The 22148-nt window shown below is 36.1% G+C and overlaps 2 protein-coding genes across 2 annotated transcripts in view; one reads left to right on the top strand and one right to left on the bottom strand.

Moving 5' to 3' along the window:
- The first annotated feature begins 1354 nt into the window (after positions 1–1354).
- UBP16 (ubiquitin-specific protease 16) lies at positions 1355–14573 on the top strand. The gene is made up of 12 exons (XM_086432593.1): positions 1355–2041; positions 6041–6524; positions 6754–7338; positions 7436–7524; positions 9712–9797; positions 9889–10051; positions 10173–10293; positions 10402–10559; positions 11661–11745; positions 11833–12045; positions 13412–13473; positions 13567–14573. Exons 1-12 carry the CDS (start codon positions 1752–1754, stop codon positions 14378–14380), a joined length of 3150 nt encoding a protein of 1049 aa, XP_086288719.1. The 5' UTR covers positions 1355–1751; the 3' UTR covers positions 14381–14573.
- A 1010-nt stretch (positions 14574–15583) lies between these two features.
- LOC147407187 (transcription initiation factor TFIID subunit 1-like) overlaps positions 15584–22148 on the bottom strand; it is a 51769-nt gene continuing 45204 nt past the window's right edge. The window contains 5 exon segments of the mRNA XM_086432592.1: positions 15584–16524; positions 17313–18335; positions 18425–18493; positions 20290–20412; positions 20592–20770. Of these exon segments, the coding sequence (XP_086288718.1) occupies positions 16162–16524; positions 17313–18335; positions 18425–18493; positions 20290–20412; positions 20592–20770 (1757 nt within the window). The 3' untranslated portion in view covers positions 15584–16161.

Raw genomic sequence — 22148 nt, 5'->3', positions numbered from 1 at the left:
CCAATGAAAAAATTATATAATTCTCTATTCTTGTCACGTCAATTGTGTACCAAAATCTCGTGCATTCATCACGATTATTTCTTTTGAATGAATAATGATAAAAGCTATTGGATGACATGGCAAAGGCATAGAATCGCACATCTTTTTCTATGTATCCCGATGAAAAATATCTATCATTATCTGTCCTTGCCACATACCAAAATCGCAGGCATTCATCACGATTCTTTTTTAATAGAGATTAGATATCTCGATGGTTGATTTCATCTCAACCTATAGATTTTATATGCAAATAGGCCCAGATAAAGATAAGTGGGTCCCATTGGCTGCGCGACTAAGTTACCGTTGATTCCTTCTTGCACGTTACTTGGTCTAGTCTAACAAAGAGACTTCGCTAGTCCACAAAATGGGTCGGTCCCACGTACCACTTATTTGATGGAATATTTGGTAACTGATAAGCGAAGAATTCACGCTTCTCGACACTTTAGACTAGCGTTTCTAACTTTTAACGATTTCAGTCTTATATATTAAAACGTATTAAATAATATCAATTAATTACCTTACTGATGTCATGTTTCCGGGCCACTGAAATTCCAATCATCACATTCCCAAATTTACCTTGTATTTAAAAATTATTTGGTTGAAATGTTTACTCTACCATTTGTTGCACTTAAAAAAAAAACAAATTAAATGGTGATTTTTTTTTTTTTTTTATAATTATAAAATTATTCATTTAAAAAAAAATTCTTATGTGCACCCCGATCAATCGATTAAATTGCTATTTTCAATAACTATGGAATAGGATGTCAATTTTACCTTTTAAACTAAATTTTTTTTTGTCTTGTTTAACTTTCAAATCACAACAACCATATAAATATTTTAAAGTTTTTGATGATTATGGATTTTGTTAATAAATCCAAAATCATTGTTTATAATTCTTGAAATAAATCCAAATTTGATTTCTGTAATGTCAAACCTTTGAATTTCAACATTTTTATTCTTAGAAATTCCATGGTAAAATATTTTATTTATTTATTTTTAAACTTGATGTGTTAGTTAAAGAAAAAGAATTATCCAAATTCGACAAGTCAACAATTTGAAAAGGTGTGGGGTTATGTGTTGCTTTCTAATGTACAAATGCGTTGAAAGTCCATGGTAATTGGTGAGCAGTAAAAATTTTTCTAATGTATAAATATTCTAAATTTATGCGTAAAAAAAAAAAAAAGAATTTACGAAAACTAACAGGTCAACAAATTGTAAGTTCGTGAGGCTACGTGTCGCTTTCTAGTGTATAAATGCGTTGAAATTCAATAACCCCAAAACATTGAATCATCATAGAATATTGTTACTAATTCAAGTTTGTTTCATTCGATATTCTTACATTTCTCTTTCTCTTATTTTTCTTACTAAAAACCCCCAAATCTCGATCTCAGGTATGCTCGGATTTCCCTGTAACGTCCACCGTCACTATTGCTCTTTTTTTGTTGTTCAAGACAAACTCTGCATCTCTCTCGTTCCTCCTCTTCTTCCACCTCCCCTTATTTCCTCGAAAACCACGCTCGATCACAACCGTTCCTTTTCTCATCATCACCATCATCATGTACCAATAATCGACGGCTTCAATTGCACGTCATCATTGCTTGCAACATGATCCATTGATCATCGATACGTGCATCACCACCACCTTCACTACCAGAGATTCATCTATGCGTAGTTAGGTTCAGACATTTGGATGAATCATTGGGGCCCATTAAATGCTGGTAACTGTGGATCTAGGGTTTCGTGGCCTGATTGGAGTGTTCTTCTTCATCTTAGTTCTAATTAGCAGCTTTGTAATTCGACGAAAATGGAGGAATTCGGTGGCCAGGAAGCAGGAGATCACACGTCTCATGGCTATGGCGTCAGAAGAGGCAACAAGGGCCGAGCTTGAGGCCACTTTCGAGTACCGTGCCGTTGCTGTATCGGTTACTCGGCCGTTTCAGTGTGCTTTGTGTTATTGCCCCACTACCACTCGTTGCTCTCGATGCAAGGCAGTTCGTTACTGGTAAATCCCTCTCTGTAATTGAGTTTGTGGATTGAATTCTAGGTTTTTGATTTCTTTTTCTTAGTTATGGTTTATAAATTGGTATTTGGTACATATATGTATTATTTGGTTTCATGTGGAAGTTTGATCATTTTTGTTTAGTATTGAATGTAGAGATTTAGTTATTTAATTTGAATAGAAAAATGGGATAAACAAGGGGGAACCGAAAGATTGTGCATAACGTTCTTCTTGGTTCTATAGTTGAAGAGACTTATTCAGATTTAAATTGAATATAAGTAACTACAATTGCAAAATCAACTTAAAAGTTTATATTGTACAACACGGAATATTGCCTCACTATGGCCCTGCTTGTTTGCATCATAAAACTTCACAAACGTAAAGTTTTGTGTTTACAGAATTTTACAACTAAGAAAGTTTACATCGTTTTCCAAGTGGACTGCTTGGTAGAATCTAAAGCAATATTTTCCAAGTGCTTGGTTACTCCGTAAATGTGAAAAAACACAAAAAAAAATTAACCATCTTTTGTAAAAGAAATATTCGCCTCCTCTCTTTGTGGAGTAGTAATTGCAATCTTTCTCAAACTGAACTCGAAATTGAAATAATCCTCTGTTTCAATTAATCAAAGTTAGGGTTTGATGTCTTTGAATCCTTCTCATAAACCCATCTAATCGAATTCCTATATCCTTTTCAAAAGAACTTTTTTTTTTCTTTCTGATTTCTTAGAAATTTGAATCTACAAAGCCTATCAATCAGATGGGAAACAAAAATCTACATATGGGGATTTATGGAGTTCACAATTTCTGGGTATCTTTGTTTTTCTTCTTAGCTATTTGTTCCAGTGGTTTAATGGTTGACTAAGCAAGAAAAACCTTGTCCCCAAACTCCATTAATGGTGGTGGTATTATTGATGTTTCTACTTAGAATTTGTCTCGTCCTCCCTTAGCGTGCCCATTAGCTGTTCATGCCCAATTTGATTTCTGGATGATGATGGTTTTGTCAACGTATATCAAGAGAAATTTGTCTACGATTCAGTGTTTCATCAATGAAGTATACATAATTGTCTGCGGTCCTGGCCAAATAAAATTCAATGAGGATTTGATTCATCCCACACACACGCATCACATGCTGAAATTGGGGTCCTGAAAATATGTTGTGACATATAAATGGCGATGCATATGTAAATCCCATTTCTCATCAATAGCTGCTCATGTCTCCCCGTACTCTCTTTTTTTATAAGCCATATCTCCCTGTACTTTTCTCTTTCTCCGCCCTACTTCATTGCTATCCCTTCTTTGGCAATGTCCATCACCCACTGTATGAAACCCATAGCCGATCCCTTTTATGAATCAACCTTGCTCCACACAACCACCAATTGTGATCCTCATTTGCAGTTGATTCATCTACACGCCTTAAAAAAAGGTGCGTTCTAGATTTTCAACAAGAGAATTGATCAACTTTGTGTCAGGACGTAATATTGACCATAGTTTCCTCCCAAATCTTCTTCATCTCATCCATTGCACTATCAACATTCTTCACTTCTTTCAAAATCTGAGTATAACTTTGGGTTACATTAAATGCAATCCCACTCTCAAATAAGAACTGCTCTATATCCAATCATACTGATTCACATGCGTCTTGGTGTTATGGGGTGTGGCAGTGTTTGTTTTTGCCCCCCCTTTCCCTCATTATCAACAGCAACAACAACAACAAATCAGTCCATGGTTCACCACTCCTCGAGATGAAGTGACACATTAAAGCCTCCTATACCACATGTAGAACTTGCATCTTTTAATAGGCACTCTCAGATTATCCATCTAATCAAAATTTTCTTGTGCTAACTGTATCCTTTGTTATTGTTTTATCTCTTTCTTGATATCTTTGGGTACCCTAGGACAAGAAACATTGTTATTAATTACCTGAGAGATGGTAATTCATCCTTTTTACACCTCCTTTAGTAGTTCTATTGTAAAAATTTCATCAGATTCAAATGTATTACTTTTTGGCTCTTCAACCTCAACCCCCATACTTACAGTCGGGACCATTATATTTCATCCACATCTTGTTGCTTTCCAATCAAAGCCATCTTCTAACCAATACCAAATGAAAATAACAAGAGAAAAGTAACAATAAACGAAAGATATGAGATTTTGCATGTTTTTGTAAACTGAAGCAGAAGACTATATTTACAATTATTTTCCACACCCCCCTCCCCTGCATTCATTAAACTAAATTTCTTACAATGAGAAAACTAGAACCTGAGTAAGAAGATTTGTGTTTTTTTCTTAAATAAAAGGTCAATGGATATAAAAATTTTGGACCAATAAAAGATCGTTTTAGGAATAGAAGGGTAGTAGGAGGGGCATTTTGGGTGAAAAAAAATATTTCTTATGCATGGGTTGGTTTATCATCTGGTGTTTGATGCTATAGCCTCTAGGCCTCTACCAATAGAGGCATACACCTCTCTTTTCAAGGCAATGAGCTGGCACCTTGCCTTAAGTGCATGCCTTGATGAGGTTGGCCTTTTTAAATCTTGGGAGTGGGTTCGCTTATATTGCATTTCGTTCTTTCTTCGACAATACCAATGTGTTTGAAACCAAAAAAACAATGACAACTAACCTTGTAAGCAAGTCTTAAAACCATACCCATATAGGAGTAATCAAATCACGTTGGTGGTAGGGTTTTCATTAGTCCGTAGTCCACTATATTAAATGTAAGTGTAAATAATTTTTTTTGTTTTTAAATTGGTTTAAAATTAAAACCCAACAGGGAAGAGAGGAGCATTTCTGTCCAATGTTCATTTACTAGGAGTTGAGAAACAAGAAGTTAGCATGATTTGACATTCCAGGTCTTTTTCTAGAATAGAAATTTTTTTTTTTTAATTTTTATATTGGAAATTGGTATTTATAAATACAATGAGAAAGTTGTGCTACTTTATTTATAAATAAAAAAAGAGCAATCCACGAGAGACGTAATTCTGGAAATTCTTGGCCTCCTCTTCTTTTGGTGCAAAATGAAGATTTCAAAGGATTGTTCTTCGAGGATTTCGTGTTTAGATGGGATGAGCTTTGGTCCTTGTAATTCGGCCACCTCATGCTGTTGTTTTGGGCTTCTTATTTGCCTTTTTTCTTTCTTTTCACCCTTGCTTTTGCTTGTTTTCTGGTGGATTTCTCATCCTCCCGGCTTTGTATCTTTTTCTTGGTTTTAATAACTTTATACTTTTCAAAAAATGGTTGTGCTGCTCAAGAATTGGGGATTGAGTTTGTTTGAGAAATTTTTGGTCACAAACATTGGCTCCCATTTCTTGAAATTCTGATCCTAGTTATTGATTGTCTAATCTTAAAAGGTATAACTCCTCTTATACTTATTGTATCCCTCATTTAATCCAATTTATGCACTTGGTTATATCTTGTACCTCACTGGCTATGTTCATTATGCAATCACTCAGTACCGTTGTGTGCTCAGTTCTTTAATCTTCCATTTTTATAATCTTTTGCAATGAGGTGTAATTAGAGGCAAACATTTGAACCAACGTATTTACGGCTTGCAAATGTAATAATGACTCTTTAACGTTACTATGTATACTTTTGTGATGAGGGGTACTTAGAGAGCAAACATTCAAACTAACAAATTTGCATAATAAATTCTACCATAACCATCTTGAAAAATTATTGATTCTTGTCTAGATGTGTATACGAGTAGATTCATTGTAATATATGGTTTTCCTAACTTTTACATTTAAGATGTCGTAGTTTTTCTTGTCAGATAACTTTATGATAGTATTGGCATGTGTTTTGGAAGCATTATAATTGATATGGTGGACACTGATTTGCTGGGTGCATTTACATGTTTATTATAAGCCTATTCATGGACTATCATTTGTTTTGTTTGGTATGGACTATCATATCAACGTACTACATGTTGCAACTACTAGTCTGGCCTTTTTGGATTATTTGAAATCTTTTGCCTGTAGTAGTTACTTATGAGTTTGCATTGTTGCAGCTCTGGTAAGTGTCAGATTATTCATTGGAGACAAGGTCACAAGGAAGAATGCCATCCTCCAAGTACGACTATCCAATTTAATGATCCAAGAATCGACTCTGATCAGAAGGCTACATCACAAGGAGAACAACAAGATTTTTTCAGAAATGATGCTGAGGTCGGAGGCAGTTCTTATGCCAAACCAATTGAGACATTCCCCGAGGAACCTGTATTATCTAAATCCAATTGCTCTCCTGAATTCCCAAGTGGCAAGGACGATGATTACCATAACATGGACACCAAAGGGGCAGATATCATTTCTGAATCTTCAAGTAACTCATCGGTAGTTGGCTTCTCTACATCCTCCATCACTGAGGAATCATTAGTTGACATTTCTGTCAGTGGGATCCCTGTTTCAAGCACTCCTGACAGGATAGAGGAGCCGCTATCTGAGAATATTCTCCTTAATGGGTTGAGAAAACTACTGATGTTAATGACTCGGGACTAATTGAATCACCACCTTCAGAGTTTACTACATTGGGCACTACTGTAAATTATTTTTCTTCTTCAAGTAAATTAAAGCAAACGACATCCAATTGTAGTGCTGGAGTGGTTGACGGTGGATCATCCAGTGCTGGCCCTAATGAGCCTAAAATTTCTGAAACTTCTGCAATCCATTCCGATTTCTGGGAGGGAACTCTTGACTCAATTGGTGGAAACGATGTTCATGATGATTCTTCCAAGTCCATTTTAGTGAAGGTGACAATGGCATTTTATCTGATTCTAAGATTCATTTACAATTTTCATTTAAAGTGCCTCAGATTGCTGTTCCTAACTCACACTTACAACTTCCCAAGCCCAAGAATCTTGTATCTGCTGATGATGCAGATCCAATTACCTCGGGGAACGGAAAACTTGTTAATGGAAATTCTTTATCAGAGAATATGGTTACGGACGCTTCTTTGGTTAAGATCTCACCAACCATGAGTTCTGAAAGGTCAGCTGATGCCGATAATAACAATAGTAGTGATTCACAGCTGTTGAAGCCTGAAGGAATCAGATCATTATCATCTAGTGCATCTAATGGTCTTCCATCTTCCATCTCTGGAGGATATTCTGTTCCAAATGTGAATGCTTCAAAGGTTGATAGTGTGCATACAGTGCCTGCTGGTTCATCTGAGATTGCAAGTTCACCAAATGTTAGTAATGGTTTGAAAACATCAGTACGAAAAGTTGTTCACCAGTTTAAAGTCGCTAAACTTTCAAAACACTACCCATTAGGGTTTGGAAGTGATAGTGCTGAAAAATATAATTACAAGGTTTTTCTTCAACTTTATTTCCTTGCTTCTGGAGTATGGCATCTACCTTTCAGTGCCACTGTGATTTGTTGCACTAATCTGCAATCTTTCTTTTCAGATGCTCTTTCCATATGATTTGTTCATCAAACTTTATCATTGGAACAAGGAGGAATTGCACCCATGTGGTCTTACAAACTGTGGCAACAGGTAATGTAGGATTTTTCCTGTTTATGTAGATAATTTGTTATGTATTTTTATTATAATGATACTTAGATATAATATGAGTGCTAGAATTTTGGTAATTTTTTTTATTAGGTCTACAGAGATATTTGTTTAACTTTATTGTGCCGAGGCTATGTAATGGTGCATGTTTATCCTAAATTCAAAGGAAAGCAGTTGGTCTATGCACCAGATGTATGCTTAGAATGCCGGATATTTTTGTATTCTTAGGGAGAGCTTTTCTGCCATGTAAACTATTTTTGGTGCTCTAATGCTGCTTACTTGTTTTGTGGTAAACTATTGTTCTTGTTTCTGGTATTATTGGTATTATTGCTAGTCAGTTTTTATGCCCTAACCTTTTCATAGGTATATCTTATTTGGGAGTGAAAAAAGTATGCAAGTTATTTCCCTACCCACTAAAAATCATTTGCAGCATAGTATTTAGCTATGTATTTCATGCAATGGATATGAGATGTAGAATCTGACATGCTTGAACTGCTGGTTTGTTTGAATACCTAAAAATTAACTTTTCTTTCCTTTTGATTTAATTCATTTTCACTTCTTGGATGCATCTATGTTCTCAACTTTCCATTATCTATTCCCTTTCTGTCCTTCTTTTGATAAATAAAAGAGATTTATTAATGGGAGGACAAGGAGTCCTCGAGGGGGAACTAGAACAACCAAAAAAAACAAAAGCAAACTACCTTCCCCTCTTTCCATCTGTTATCTTTTCTTGGTAAAATTTATTTCATATCCTTTGGGACATATACTTCATGTTTGCCTTTTCATTTTTCCAACTTCTATCAAATCCCATTCTTACATAACATATCTAAGGAACGTGGTTCAGAATAGTGTTCTATTTTTGAATATTTTGGCCCAAATGTATCATTATTTTGGTATGCTAGAATGAAAAAAATCATTGTTTAACATTTCAGTTCTTTAGTTGGCTTTTTATCTTTCCTTGTTTTGGGTGGGTCACCTCAACCTTCCCTGCCTTCATTATCTTTTTTCCTTTGTCAAAATAAATAAAAATTGATTTTGTTCCAATTGTACATAGGTTCTGGTTGGTTTCAGTAAGTTTTGATATATTGGTTTATCTCGCAATACAAACCAGTACATTTCTCTGCAATAAGTTTTACTTAATAAAAAAACGCATAATGATTTTTTGATGCCCCCCTTTGACATAAGCCCTGATCAGAGAACCGGGATACGCAGAACCATAAATCTTTTCTTGTGTATCCCGATGCATATGATCTATGGTTCTGTGATTGGGGGGGGGGGGTAATGTCAGAGTGGGGCATCAGATTATCAAAAAAAAATACAAACAGGTACATTTAATATTTATCCTACCACCTTATTCAGGTTCTGTTGATTTTGTCAAGTTATATTATATATTGGTTTGTCTCATGCAACATGGCGATGCAAACTGGTACATTTATTCCACCATTGTTTTTTTTTTTTTTTCTTTCAGAAACAGCTGAGAAAAAGTTTGAAATCAGTTTTAGCTGATTCTCATACCTTTGAATCAGCAGAGCATCTGGATCCAATTTTATCTATGTATAAAAAAGGCTTTTTTGGAATATTAATAAATGTTTTGTAACATTTTGAAGCCTTCTGATAATTTGTTTCATAACATCCTGAATGTTTCCATATACTTTGGTTTTGTTTCAATGTTTCCGTTGACCCGAACAAGTTAACAAGACAAGATTATGATTGTGAAATATAGGTCCTAGTTCTTCTATGAGTTTTTTGCCAGTTTCTTTTGAAAACACATTCAGTGCTCCTATAGGTGGACACCTAATACACGTTTTATGCACACCTAAATCAAAGGTCGATACATACACAATTTAATATGGTTTCATATAGGTTGGCACTATTCAGATTATTCTTTGTTGCCAAACACCTCCTAAGTATGTGGTTTTGAATGACTGGGGTCAAAGGCATAGTTCCCATCACCTTTAAGTGTTCATATAATGTCCTTGTCATATCTGTAGAGTAACATTTGACTTTTCTCAATGTTGCTGACACACTCCTTTGCGAAATTCAGTCCTGTTTTTTTCCCTGATTGTAATCTGCATTAAGTGTATATCTTTTTTTCTGGTGCAGGAAGGTTTCAATAGCAAGTTATGAGTTTCTCATGGTGTGTTTAATTTCTCTACTTTTATTTTTCTGCAGCTGTTATGCAAATGTTGTGCTCCAGTGCCTGGCATTTACTCGACCTCTTACTGCTTATCTTCTTCAAGGACTTCATTCTAAAGCATGTATGTTTCTTCTCTTCATCTCCTTTACGGATTCATGGGTTGTCTGTTATTGGATTAATCTGTTTGAGACGCTCTCTTTGGTTTCCCTTAGGTCCAAAAAATGATTGGTGCTTCACTTGTGAGTTTGAGGGTCTAATACTGAAAGAGAAGGAAGGAAAGTCGCCAGTGTCTCCAATCGGAATACTCTCTCAATTACAACACATTGGGAGTCACCTTGGTCATGGGAGAGAAGAAGATGCCCATGAATTTTTCAGGTGAGCTGTGCTTTTCAACACTGCCAGAACTGATTAGATGATTTTACATTGTTTCCATTTCCATCTTGTTGATTTTGTAGCTTCTTGTATACCATTTCTTAATTAATGTATGATTTTGTAGGTGTGCTATTGATACAATGCAATCGGTTTGCCTCAAGGAAGCTGGGGTAAAATCAGTGGGCTCATTGGCCGAAGAAACTACTCTTATAGGCATGATATTTGGGGGTTACCTCCGATCTAAGGTTGTTCATGTTTTGAGAAGATCATGTACCTTCAACTATGTGTGCGTGATAAGTTTCTGTTATTGGAATGTGATTAACTGTTATAAACATGATAACTGGAAATTGCAGATAAAGTGCACGAAGTGCCAGGGGAAGTCTGAGCGGCATGAACGGATGATGGATCTTGCTGTTGAGATAGAGGGAGACATTGGAACTCTTGAAGACGCACTTCGACGATTTACGGCTACTGAAATATTGGATGGAGAGAATAAGTACCAGTGTAACAGGTTGGTTTTTTGCCATCTTGTACAGCTCTTGATTGAATTTTTTTCCTAAACCGTTAAAAAATTTGAAGCCTCAAACATATCTCAGGAAAAATAACATACACCAATATAGTCAATTATATTGTTCTAAGTGCACTTATTGTGAAATAAAATTAAAAAAAAATCTTGTGTTTACTGTGTAGCATCATTCATTGTATGAATGTCAACACAATGATCAAGATAGTTTTCTAATATTTATCTTAAAATATATGTAGTTTATGATTTATTGTGAATGGGTCCTCTTTATTATGTATGCCATCTGCCGACAACTCCACTGCAGTCCCATCTGGCCCTTGTGCTTGTCATGCTCCTATTCCACTTCGAAGGCCAAGGTTATTTGAATTCTGTTGGTTTTGGGAGGAATATTAATGGACTGTGCTGGGTCTCTATCAATAATGTGTGATTGTGCCAAAAACTTTTGCTTTTTTTCATCTATTACTTTTCCATGGTCCTTTTATGTTTAAATTCACTATTTCTATACTAGAAAGATATATTTGCAAGCTCTTTCATTAAAATATTGTTGTATGGTGCAAGAAATTGCAGTTGGGATCACTATTTTTATGCTAGAAAAGATTTTTTATTTTTGCTTATCGTGGGTTTTCCCACCCTTTGGGTGAGACTAATCCCATGGTCACATGCACCGCCCCCTCGGAAAGTCCTACATGGAGGGTGGCCCCTAGGAATTCTTTGCTTTGTGGGGTTTTGAACACTTGACTTATCCTTCCTGAGGAGATTTGCAAGACTCGGCTTGCCACTAGTTCAACCCCTTTGTTGGGGGGGTTATGCTAGAAAAGATATATTTGCAAGCAATTTTCATTAAAGATTATCATTGTATGGTGCAAGTGATCATTCAATACTGGTAAAAACACCATTCCAACAATGCTTGCTTTCCCAGCTGTTGTACTGGCCCCCTCATTGTCCCTCTTCTTGATTGGCCTAATGTGTAATTTCCATGGGATGGTTTGGCATTGAGATTATGAGTGCTTGTGCCATCACTTTTCTTGACATGGCTGAATGTATATAACCTCTTCCTGAACTGTCTTTTTTTTCTTTTCAATCAATCAGATGCAAATCTTACCAGAAAGCCAAAAAGAAGTTGACGGTATTGGAGGCTCCCAACGTCCTTACAATTACTTTAAAGCGATTTCAGGTGATTCTTCAAAAGCATATTGAGGGTTGTGCTGTTCTAGCTATTCTTGGTTTATTAATGCTTGTTCTTTCTATGCATATTTGACAGACTGGTAAATTTGGAAAGCTCACTAAATCAGTCCAGTTCCCAGAGATCCTGGATTTGGCCCCATTTATGAGTGGAACAAGTGACAAATCCCCTATATACAGGCTTTACGCAGTGGTGGTTCACTTGGATATCATGAATGCTGCATTTTCTGGGCACTACGTTTGTTATGTTAGGAACATCCAGGGGAAGTGGTTCAAGATTGATGACAGCACGGTATGTGTCATATGTATCACCTATCTATCTCCTTTAGATATGCATTCCTTTCAGTTGTTAGGGTTTTTTGTGTGATAATAAATGCATATTGTATTAAGGTGGTGGTCGAGATGACCAACAAATAGGGCAAACATGTTATTGACTGTGAACCCATATTGGGTTATTTACACAGAGGAATGGAAAAAATTGCAGAAAATCGAACAATTATACAATATCTGCCTTATGTAACCCGTTGGGATTATTTAGCGACCATGTTTACAGAGGCAATAACGGTAAATGCACCAGAGCAGCTGGGAAATATTCAAGTACCTAAAAGAGCCAGCTATATCAGAGTCATTATGCTTGAACTGAGTCGTATAGCTTCTCATTTGTTATGGCTTGGACCTTTTATGGCGGATATCGGTGCGCAGACCCCTTTCTTCTATATTTTCAGAGAAAGAGAATTGAAAGGCAAGACCACAACATGAAGAATTACTTAGGGACTAAATTACAAACTCATTCCCCTCTACCCATGAAGTCCTCCAGAAAATCACTCTTAAATTCCTTAAAAACCTTGTACACCAAAAACATAAAAAACCAAAGACGGGAATGGGTCCAGGTTATTTTTTCAGGGCACAGTATGTCCTATATATTACCTTGTCTTTTCAGATTCATTTTAGTGGAAATTTAAGGCACATGTTCATAAAAACCAATATGTGGGACATAAAGGTGAATGTTTCTTATCTTGGAGATCTCTTGGACTGAAAATTGTCCCTATTGTATGGAACGAGAGAAATAACAGGGTGTTCAATAGTAAGATTAGAACCTCTCATGCAGGTTTCTTGAAGATCTTGGGCCTCCTTTACCTGTAGTATAAACAGAACATAGAATTTGCGAGGATTACTTTTGATGATTTTGTTTTTAGATGGAATTCTTTATGTAATCACTAACGCTGTAGCTTTTCGTCTTCTTGTTGTCCCTCATGAGGCTCTCTCGGCCTCTTTGTAAACTCTTTTCTCTCGTTTTCAATATATTACACTCATAAAAAAAAAAAAAAAAAAAAACAAATTGTCCCTATTGGATCTTGTAATCATCTGATATGTCACATTCTTCTGGATATACAATCTAGATGAAAAAAAGAAGAAATGTAACAAAAAAAAAATACACATTTGGCTGGTTATGATTATTGTCTTGCGTTCTTTTTAGGTAATAGAATAGGTGGGGCCATCAATTCATTGGGTTCTTGAATCTTTTGTGTGATGTACTACCGGCCATTTTTAGATCATTTTCAGGTCTCCTTTGATCTACATTATTGTTGCCTGTTTCCTACTATCAATGTAAATGAAATTTAAAGAAGTTGACAATAATGCTGGTAATGGGTTTATAGGTAAAACCTGTGGAGCGTGAGACGGTCTTATCAAAAGGGGCATACATGCTCCTCTATGCAAGGTAACAGAGTCTAGAAGCTTTACTCTTTTGTTCCATATTTAATTACATTTTGATTGCTAGAACACAAACAAATGTTTTTCCTCTCATTGGTAGGTGTTCACCACGGGCCCCAAGTTCGGTACGGAAAGCAATGATCTCCACTGATGGAAAAATCAAGCAAGGTAGCAGACACAGCGGAAAGGGTACTTCTTCCAGAGCACAACCCATCTCTACTACGAATGGCCCTTCTATTTCACACAGGAGGCCAGAAGATTACCCTTATTGGGCAACTTCGAATGGCACAGCTAGTTTTGAATCTTCAGAATTGTTCGATGGGAGGTTACATCCATGGCAACGGATTCCTAAAGCAGACTCTTCAAGTGACAACTCTTCACTTCTCAGTTGTTCTGATGAAGGATCGTGCAGTACTGAGAGCACCAGGGACTCGGCCAGTACAGATGACATTGATTACTTATTTGGAGAAGCAGGACGTGGTTGGAATAGCCCTTTGAGAGATGCAGAGGATTCAGACAGTTCTTCATTATCCTCTTCATTCACAAGATCTTCACCCTTGGCAATATCGGATAGGTATGTATCAGGTTCCAATGAAATGAGTGGGTATCCAACTCACAAGGTGGATCCGGCTGTCAAGGCTGATGGAGGTTGGACGAAGGTACCTGTAGATAGCAGCAGGAGAGAGGGTCTGCAAGACAATAAAAGCTTGGAATTTTTGTACTCTGATGCAAATAGACATTGTAGAAAATTAGCAAGCCTAAGCTGTAATAGTAATAATAGCAGTAGTAGTAGTAGTAGTAGTAGTAGGGAGAGTGATTTGGAGCAATTAGGCAAGTGTAAAGATTTGGACATGAAATCTGGTGTATCAATGAGAAGATGCACCAAGGAAAGAACAGCTCAAACTTATTATTAGGAGATTGTAAAATAAGAGTTTAGGTTGTACAACATTTTGCCGGTTTATAGGAAGAAATGAGCCAAATTGTTTAGGTCTCTCTCTCAATTAAAATGCACCAGAAAAGGAAGAGAATGTTGTGTATTGGAAATTGCATGTAAATCTAGTGGAAGTTCCTATATTTCAAAATTTTGTTACCTTCGTAACTTTGGTTTGGCTGCGTACGGTTTTGATTGTGGTTTCATCTCTTATTGTTTGTCTCGCCTATGGTTAGAATTTATGTAAAAGCAAGCTATGTAATTGTAAAGTTTTGTGGCATATTAGTCATCGTCAATAAATTGGATCTCAAGAGACAAAGATGCACCTTGGGCCCATGTTGTGTGGTTTTAGAGTTAGTCTTTGACCAATAGACACCGACAGATATGTAATCAAAACCTTACCATTATGCATCCATGATCTTTGGTATATTGTAAATACCCAATCTAATACTTTATTAACCCTAAAAAAAAGTGCTGCTAATATCATCCCAGCACATATGTTTTAGGCTTTTGTTTCAACAATTCAAAATAGGTGACCAATCTGAGAGTATGAATTATTGTCTTGAGGTCCAAGAGAGTATATAACATTCCTAGGGTATAAAGCCTCCTCATTGAGGATGATGCTTGGCTGGTTTCCCTGCCTAAGGAAAGGTGATTGGTCCTCAATTATTAGTACCTCACTTCTCTGAAGCACGGACTACTTGTTTGCTCACAGAACATAGGCCATAGTCGGCTGAGCAGATTCCTTACAGTAGGCTATTTACTCACTAGAGTGGTGTGGCAAGATGGGCTTCCCTAGAGTCTGGAAAGTTGCTAGGGTGAGGTAATTAGGTAATTGGCAATGGTGGCATTGTGGGGCAACTGTTCAGAAAGGTCTAAGAGACGAGGAGCTACTAGGCTCATGTCAAGACCCTCAATATAGACAATGCAACCAACATAGAAATTAAACAATGGTTAGACGCAGCCATAGCCAGATGGAAGCAATGGGCTTAAGGAGAAAATCACCCTCTACAATGAAGTTAAAAGTTGATCATGATCAGACCTTCAAGCACAACCAACCTGTCACGTCAACTTTGTAGGCTTATTACCACAAATTGTGTTCATATCTACTTCACTATATCTCAATCCACCTACTTTCCTTTGGCTATTTATGTCAATAAAATGTTTTCTTTATATGGAAAATCAGTAGATCAATAAGCAAATTCGACATATCACCAGAAACCAAGGAGAATGCTACAACTTCAAAACTGCACACAGACCATAAATTTGGGAGTCAGCCTCAGATAGTTGGCACCTCATTGGTACAACTTTTCATTCTTCTTCTAGTATCTAATAACAGCAACGTATCTAATAACAGCAACAAATTACATGGATAAAAAGACCGAATTAATTTACAATTCACAAGTTCAGTCACAACCTAAGATCTCGATTGACCCAACACTGCAATGAAAGTAGCCATCTATCCAGATAAGGAATGGACCATCTCCCTGATACAGCATTGAACTTTTGCGCTCACAACTGAAGGATCGGAGGATTCAGTCTGTTCACTCAAAAGGAACAAGACAAAATATGGAAAGAGAGACCAAGTGATGCAACTTGATATTTTCCGGGATATGGCATAGCTGATGATAACTATATACATGCATGAAGCTGAACCCAGAGTCATCCAATTACATTAAGCCCAGTCACAAAAAAAAAGTGAGAAACAAACAGGGCTTGGAGACAAATGGGCACGCTCTATTAAATTAAGATTTTCTTATATTCTCATGTGTCCCTATTTTCAATACCAGATTCAGCTTCCGTCAGAGAATCATCGTTCTCATCCAACAGGTAGTCACATAACTCCAAGAGCTGATCTGCAAGGGGAGGAATGAAGGGGTGACGTCCATCGTTGTATGCATGAGCATTGAAGGTGATCTGCCACACGTCATGCCGGAAGTCCTCCCTGCTTTTGTACTCCATCCTCCTCACCTTCTCCTTGATGGTGGAGAGATCCATAGGCTGCTTGATGATGTCCAGATAGTCCGGGGCTTCTTTCTTCGATACTGGTTTTAGGAAGAGGTATGATACAGTATATTCATCTTTTAACCGTTCCACGATGCCCTCTAAGATGTTTGCCAAACCAACCTGTTCGTGGAAGTGCAACAATATTTCATAAAACTGAAAACACGCCAAGTTTTTATAGTCATGGTCTACAATTCCAAATTTGAATCAGAATAAAAGTTGTGAGAGAACTGTATTGAGATCTTTAATTAGTAAAATGTATACACACTTACCTTAACTAGTTACCAAAATTGTATCTAAAACATTTCATTTTAAAATAATATTTGTAAACTATAAATAATCCATCTTATAATGCCAAAGTTTACTAGAACACAAAGTATGCACTATTATAATCACAGATAAACAGTCAACTTTATCTCATCGATAAAATCATAATATTCAATCCTTCAAATTGTGTAAATGACCATGCATTTCTCACCCAAAACAGTTTCTCAAGACAATCGCATCAAATGAATTGGTTCCTGTTAAAATACTGTATTCACACAAATTGTTTTAAAGTAGATTCAACCTAGTCCCTTAAAATGGAATAAAGATGAAGAAAAGAAAATAGACAGCAGATGATACCCTCGTACACAGGATACTTGTGCAAACAAATGTAGTCTATTTCATGTCTCAAGCCATAATTTTCACTCTCCCCCCCCCCCCCCCCCAAAAAAAAAAAAAAAAAAGGTTCTTTTAACTTGAAATATGGAGAGAGAAAAAAGGTGAACAACTACATTAAATTGGAGGGGCACTAAAACTATTGGTGGTTCTGAGGCAGTAAATTACATTTCTTCTATCAATGCGTGCATAATCCAATATGTAAACAGAATATTGTTGCAACTTGGAAAAAAGCAAGTAAAGAAGAGTACCTCTCCCTCACCCCCTCTACGACGCTTCGTTTGTGGAGCATATTCTGCACTATACCTTCCTGACTCGGCAACAGGTCGCCTCTTTGCAGCCCGGTCCCTTTCTGACATCCTTCGGTCATTTCTGCTTGACCTTGGTTCCTCCAAATACTCATCCCTCATCTCGGGTTTTTTGTTCTTCCTTTTCATTTTCTTCGCTTTCTTCCTCTCCTGTTCCTCTTCTCTCCGCATAACCTCATACCTTCTAATCTCAGCTAATCTTTGTTGTTCAGCTTGCACCCTCCTTTCTTCCTCAAAAATCTTCTCCCTCTCTTCTCTCATCCTCTCTGCCTCTCTCCTCTTCTCCTCCTCTTCCCACAATCGCCTCTCCTCTTTAACTTTCCTCTTTACTGCTTCTTCAGCCAATCGTTTGTTCTCCTGTTTTCTGTGTTTCTCAAAGCTTGACAGTTCGATCATCTTCTTAGTTTTCCTGTATTCCTCCTGCGGACCTGAGTTGACCTGGTCCACACTAATAATACCCTTTGGCTGTTTAATAATGATTTTCTTGCGAGGTTGGTCCCTGTCTGCCTCCATAGGTGGTCGTATCACAATAGAGGGCCTCTGATGTTCAATCTGGATTTCTTCAGGTTTTACTTTATTGGAAATTATTATTTTACTGATCTTAGCAGTATGCTTAGTACCAGTTTCAGTATCAATAACAGCATGTTTCTCAGAATTCAGGGTGGTGCCCCCAGGTGTAATTTTCTCAGGAAGCTTGTCAGCAGACCCACATTTTAGCTTCAACGGAAGGATCTTTGTTTTTAATCCTATTTTCTCTGTGTTTTCTGGGGTTTCTGACAAAGCTATTTTTGTCGCACCTTTAGGCATTAACTTCTTCATTGGAGTCTTTTGTTGGTGCTGGGAACTTGGATCAATAGAGTTGGGCTTCCCAAATATTCTTTCTGAGTTTGTGCTCTCGACCTGTATGTCTAAATCTTCCCCACACCCATACCTGGGGCAGTTCTTGTTTGTCCTCATATGTCCCAGCTGGTCCATTACCAGGATAAAAGTCAATATGGGCATTATTATGACAGTTTTCGTAATAAAGGAAAAACAATGGTGCCAAATTCACATACCTGACCGCATGCTCCACAGACAAAACTTTCCCGCACAGGTTTATCCGTATGTTTCTTTTCTTTAAAAACCTAGTTTCAACGAGAAAAAAGTTACGATAATAAGATACTACTTTACAGGGAAAAACATGAGATATCATTACTAATTCCAGTTCAAGATGAACGTGAATAACAAAAGCTACAACACCTCTATTGAAAACCACCTTATCATAGTTGAGATAAAATTTATGGGTCAACCTCAGGCATTTAATACACAAATATATGAAAGATGATTATGGAAATATATTGCTTGTAAAGCAATTTTAACTTTTCCAGATGGGCATGGATCCATCGCCCAATTATTAACATGTTGCAATGCAACTTTGGGGCTGTGGATTCAAGTCCAGCTTACCCATTGGAAAAAGAAAAACCAGATGTACTTAACATGCAACAGCAATCTATCTTATCCTGACACTTTAAAATAGATGATAAATCTTTGTCAGACACTTTTAATTGTAAACATTATTTTTATGACGCACCCTCATTGCACATTCCAATTTTATCGCATACCGGAACAAAACGTCACGAAATTTCAAATGTATTGCAATGTTTTGGAATATTTTGGTATGTTTCACATCATATCAGTACAGACAGAAAAAATCTTTTACTGAAATTCAATTGTTTCAGAACGTTTCCAAAACATACTGAAACATATCAAATGCAATACTTCGATAATAAAATAACCATTAAAAAATAAACAAAACAAAAAAAGCTTTTTTACAAAGTTATACATACATCAAATGCAATGCTTCGAGGCTTTGTGTTGTTTTGGAAAGCTCCAAAGTGTTTCTAAAGCATATTGATATGAAAAAAAAAGTGATTTTAATTCCAACTTCCATTTTAAACACTTAAAAAAGCAGTTTTCTATACTTATTCATGAATCTATTTTTATTGATAGCAGAGGTCATTTCTTACATGAATTGCATATATTACGCATTGCTATTTCATGAACACAAAGAAGCACTGTTTATAATATTGTCATTATAGGCAGCAATACCTGAGGTAATAGAAGAAAAAAATACATTGGAACAGAAGTTTCACAAGAAAAAACACTGAACTTCTACAATTTCCTTCAACTAATAATTGGCAAGGAAATTAAATCATTGTGTAAAAGCATCTGCTGAAACAAGCACCAACAGTATTTGCTTTTCTCTTCTCTTAATAAATTTACAATTATTGAAAAAAAAAAAAAAACAAGCACAATACTGGTGCAGGTGATTCAACTGAAATTTCCATTGATACAGACAGGCTCAAGATCCGAACCAAGAATTACAGGGAATCAGAAATTTTTGGTTGAATCTTCGCAGAGGTGAGAGGCACCTTCTCTATAAAATTGATCCGTGGTGTGCCACTTCAACCATATCATTCTGGATGTCGTTTCCCCTTTTGGTATGACTAACTGGGATTTAGAACCTAAGCCTGTTATTGTATATGGCTCCATAAGCCATAGAATGTTTCTTGCCTGTTGGATTTGGAATATAAGATGAGTTTTAACACCAAATTTTCACCAATACTGGCATCAGGCGCACAGCTTATCTATAAAAAAAGTGCATTGTTTCGGCACACCCCGCCAACAACAAATTCATGACACAAGAAGGCAACCCTCAAAGGGATCACCAGCACCCGAGTTAAAAGAATGCATCTTGTGTTTGTAGTAGTGATTATAGTTTCAATCATATTTGCCTTTTTTTTTAGCTAAGTTCCCAATCATATTAGCAAGTTCATGGAAGAAATACTAAAATCATCTACATTTTACTGGTAAATAAATTATTAAACAGTCGATTCATATGTGAACATAGTAAAGGAGAATAAAAAAACCTGTAAGCTACCTTAAATCCATCTCCTAATGCTTTAGTATTCTTTTTCAGTACGCCCATACGAACAATATCATTCTTTCCCATTTTCGCTTTTGATTTTCCAGACAAAGATCTTTTAGCAAGAATACTTTCCACCTACAACCAGCAAAATGTAAAATTTGCATGTTACTTTTTTCAGAATTTGCCTACTCGAGAAAATGCATCTTAAATTCATATTAAAATATATTGAAGAAACGGACTGCAAACATAATACAAAAGCAATCAAAGCGAGAGATCCAGCATGGAAGCAGAAATTAGAAGGGGCATACTGTTACCTCCTTTGGGTCACGAATGATGTTCTCCTTAGATGAAAATGATCCACCAGGTTTAGCAATAGTACTATTTTTCTTGTTTTGTTCAGCATTTTCAGAACCAAAACCTGATTGCCAACCCAATCCACCATCCCGGACCCCAGCTCCGGTCTTTTTCTTCTTCCTCCGCTCGGCTTCGTCATCTGAAGAAAATAATTCAAAATCAACAATAAAGAGAATTTTTTCTACAGTTATTTTCACTCTAATATAGGTTGGTCAGAAGCTATTCCATCATTACAAGTGGCATCTCCACACTCTTTCTGTTATATTATTGATATGCATTAATATCATCTACCAATTTAATCTAATGTGCTTCCATAGCTAAAGGTTTATAGAGCAATTGTGTTTAGTGGAAATATGCAATTTACAGAATCTTCAATGGAAGTACTATAAGAGAGTAAGGTAGCACATTTCTTTGTATATCATTAGCCTATGGAATTATATAACATTGAAGAAACATTTTCAAGAAAAGAGAGCAATTAATTCATGCAATGTTCAAAATTCTATAAATTGAAGGTCCAAACATGAACCATACAATTATCTTATAAATACTTTTAAATCATAAACATTTTTTAGCATATCTAATATCATCCTTACGGAAATAACTCAGCCCCATAATTTATGTAACCTATCATTTATATATTTACGTGGCCCTAAATACAGGAAGGGGGTCCCCAATGGTAGAATCAAGGTATTAAATTTCCATAATTTAGGAAACATTTCCCTTCTCCAAGTACAAATTTGACAGGCATCTACATTGATTTCAAGCAAAATTACAATTCATTTTAGGTGAACAAGGCATTACCACCAAAATTTTAAAATTGCATTATTTCCTTCTTTTTTTTGAAATCATGGGAAATTGAACTTTCAAAATTTCTCAAACCCATGCAAACCACATTGTCCCTTCAAACAGATTCCTACACGCATTTTGAGCATTATATTATTTTTCGATAAAACCATTAGTATTTTACTTCTTTTTTTCAAATTTAAGCGTGAAGGCCAGAGTGTCACAAATTAAAATTTTAAGAAACAAATAAAGATGCATGAATCTTATAGCTCATAGTTAAAATACTTTGCAAAAGCACAATATGCCTGAATGAACTGAGAGTACAAATGAAGAGACTATTTTTTTTTCCTTTTTTTCAGAAGATAAAGATGCATGAATCTAATAGCTCATAGTTAATCTTTGCAGTGCACAATATATCTGAATGAACTGAGAATACAAATGATAAGACTCCAAAAAGGTAAGATTAGAGAAAAATACAAGGATTAAAAAGGAAGTTCAGTTTCATGAGGCAGGAGGCCGTTCATCAAGTGCCAAGTTATAGGGAAAAATAGGTCTATTTATCCACAAGGAAACTCCATTTTTATGATCAATTTCATGAGTAGATATCTGATAAGATGTGTAACAAAACGCCAAGGACAACCATTTTCCACATTGTAGTTGTTTATTATTTTTTATGGCTTTGGAGTGTGCTTTCGTGATTGCTTTAGCATTTACTGAAATTAAATAAAAAATTC

Source organism: Akebia trifoliata, chromosome 3 (assembly GCF_017979445.1).
Source record: "Akebia trifoliata isolate Shusen 1 chromosome 3, ASM1797944v1, whole genome shotgun sequence".
In the NCBI taxonomy this organism is placed as follows: domain Eukaryota; kingdom Viridiplantae; phylum Streptophyta; class Magnoliopsida; order Ranunculales; family Lardizabalaceae; genus Akebia; species Akebia trifoliata.
Note: the sequence above shows the minus strand (reverse complement) of the source record. Positions and strands in the feature narration are given on the sequence as shown.

Excerpts from the sequence above, each read along its gene's own strand:
- UBP16 (XM_086432593.1), top strand. The coding sequence starts at position 1,752 with ATGCTGGTAACTGTGGATCTAGGGTTTCGTGGCCTGATTGGAGTGTTC. Across the intron at positions 7,525-9,711 it reads CTTACAAACTGTGGCAACAG|CTGTTATGCAAATGTTGTGC; the intron begins GTAATGTAGGAT and ends ATTTTTCTGCAG. Across the intron at positions 13,474-13,566 it reads TACATGCTCCTCTATGCAAG|GTGTTCACCACGGGCCCCAA; the intron begins GTAACAGAGTCT and ends TCTCATTGGTAG.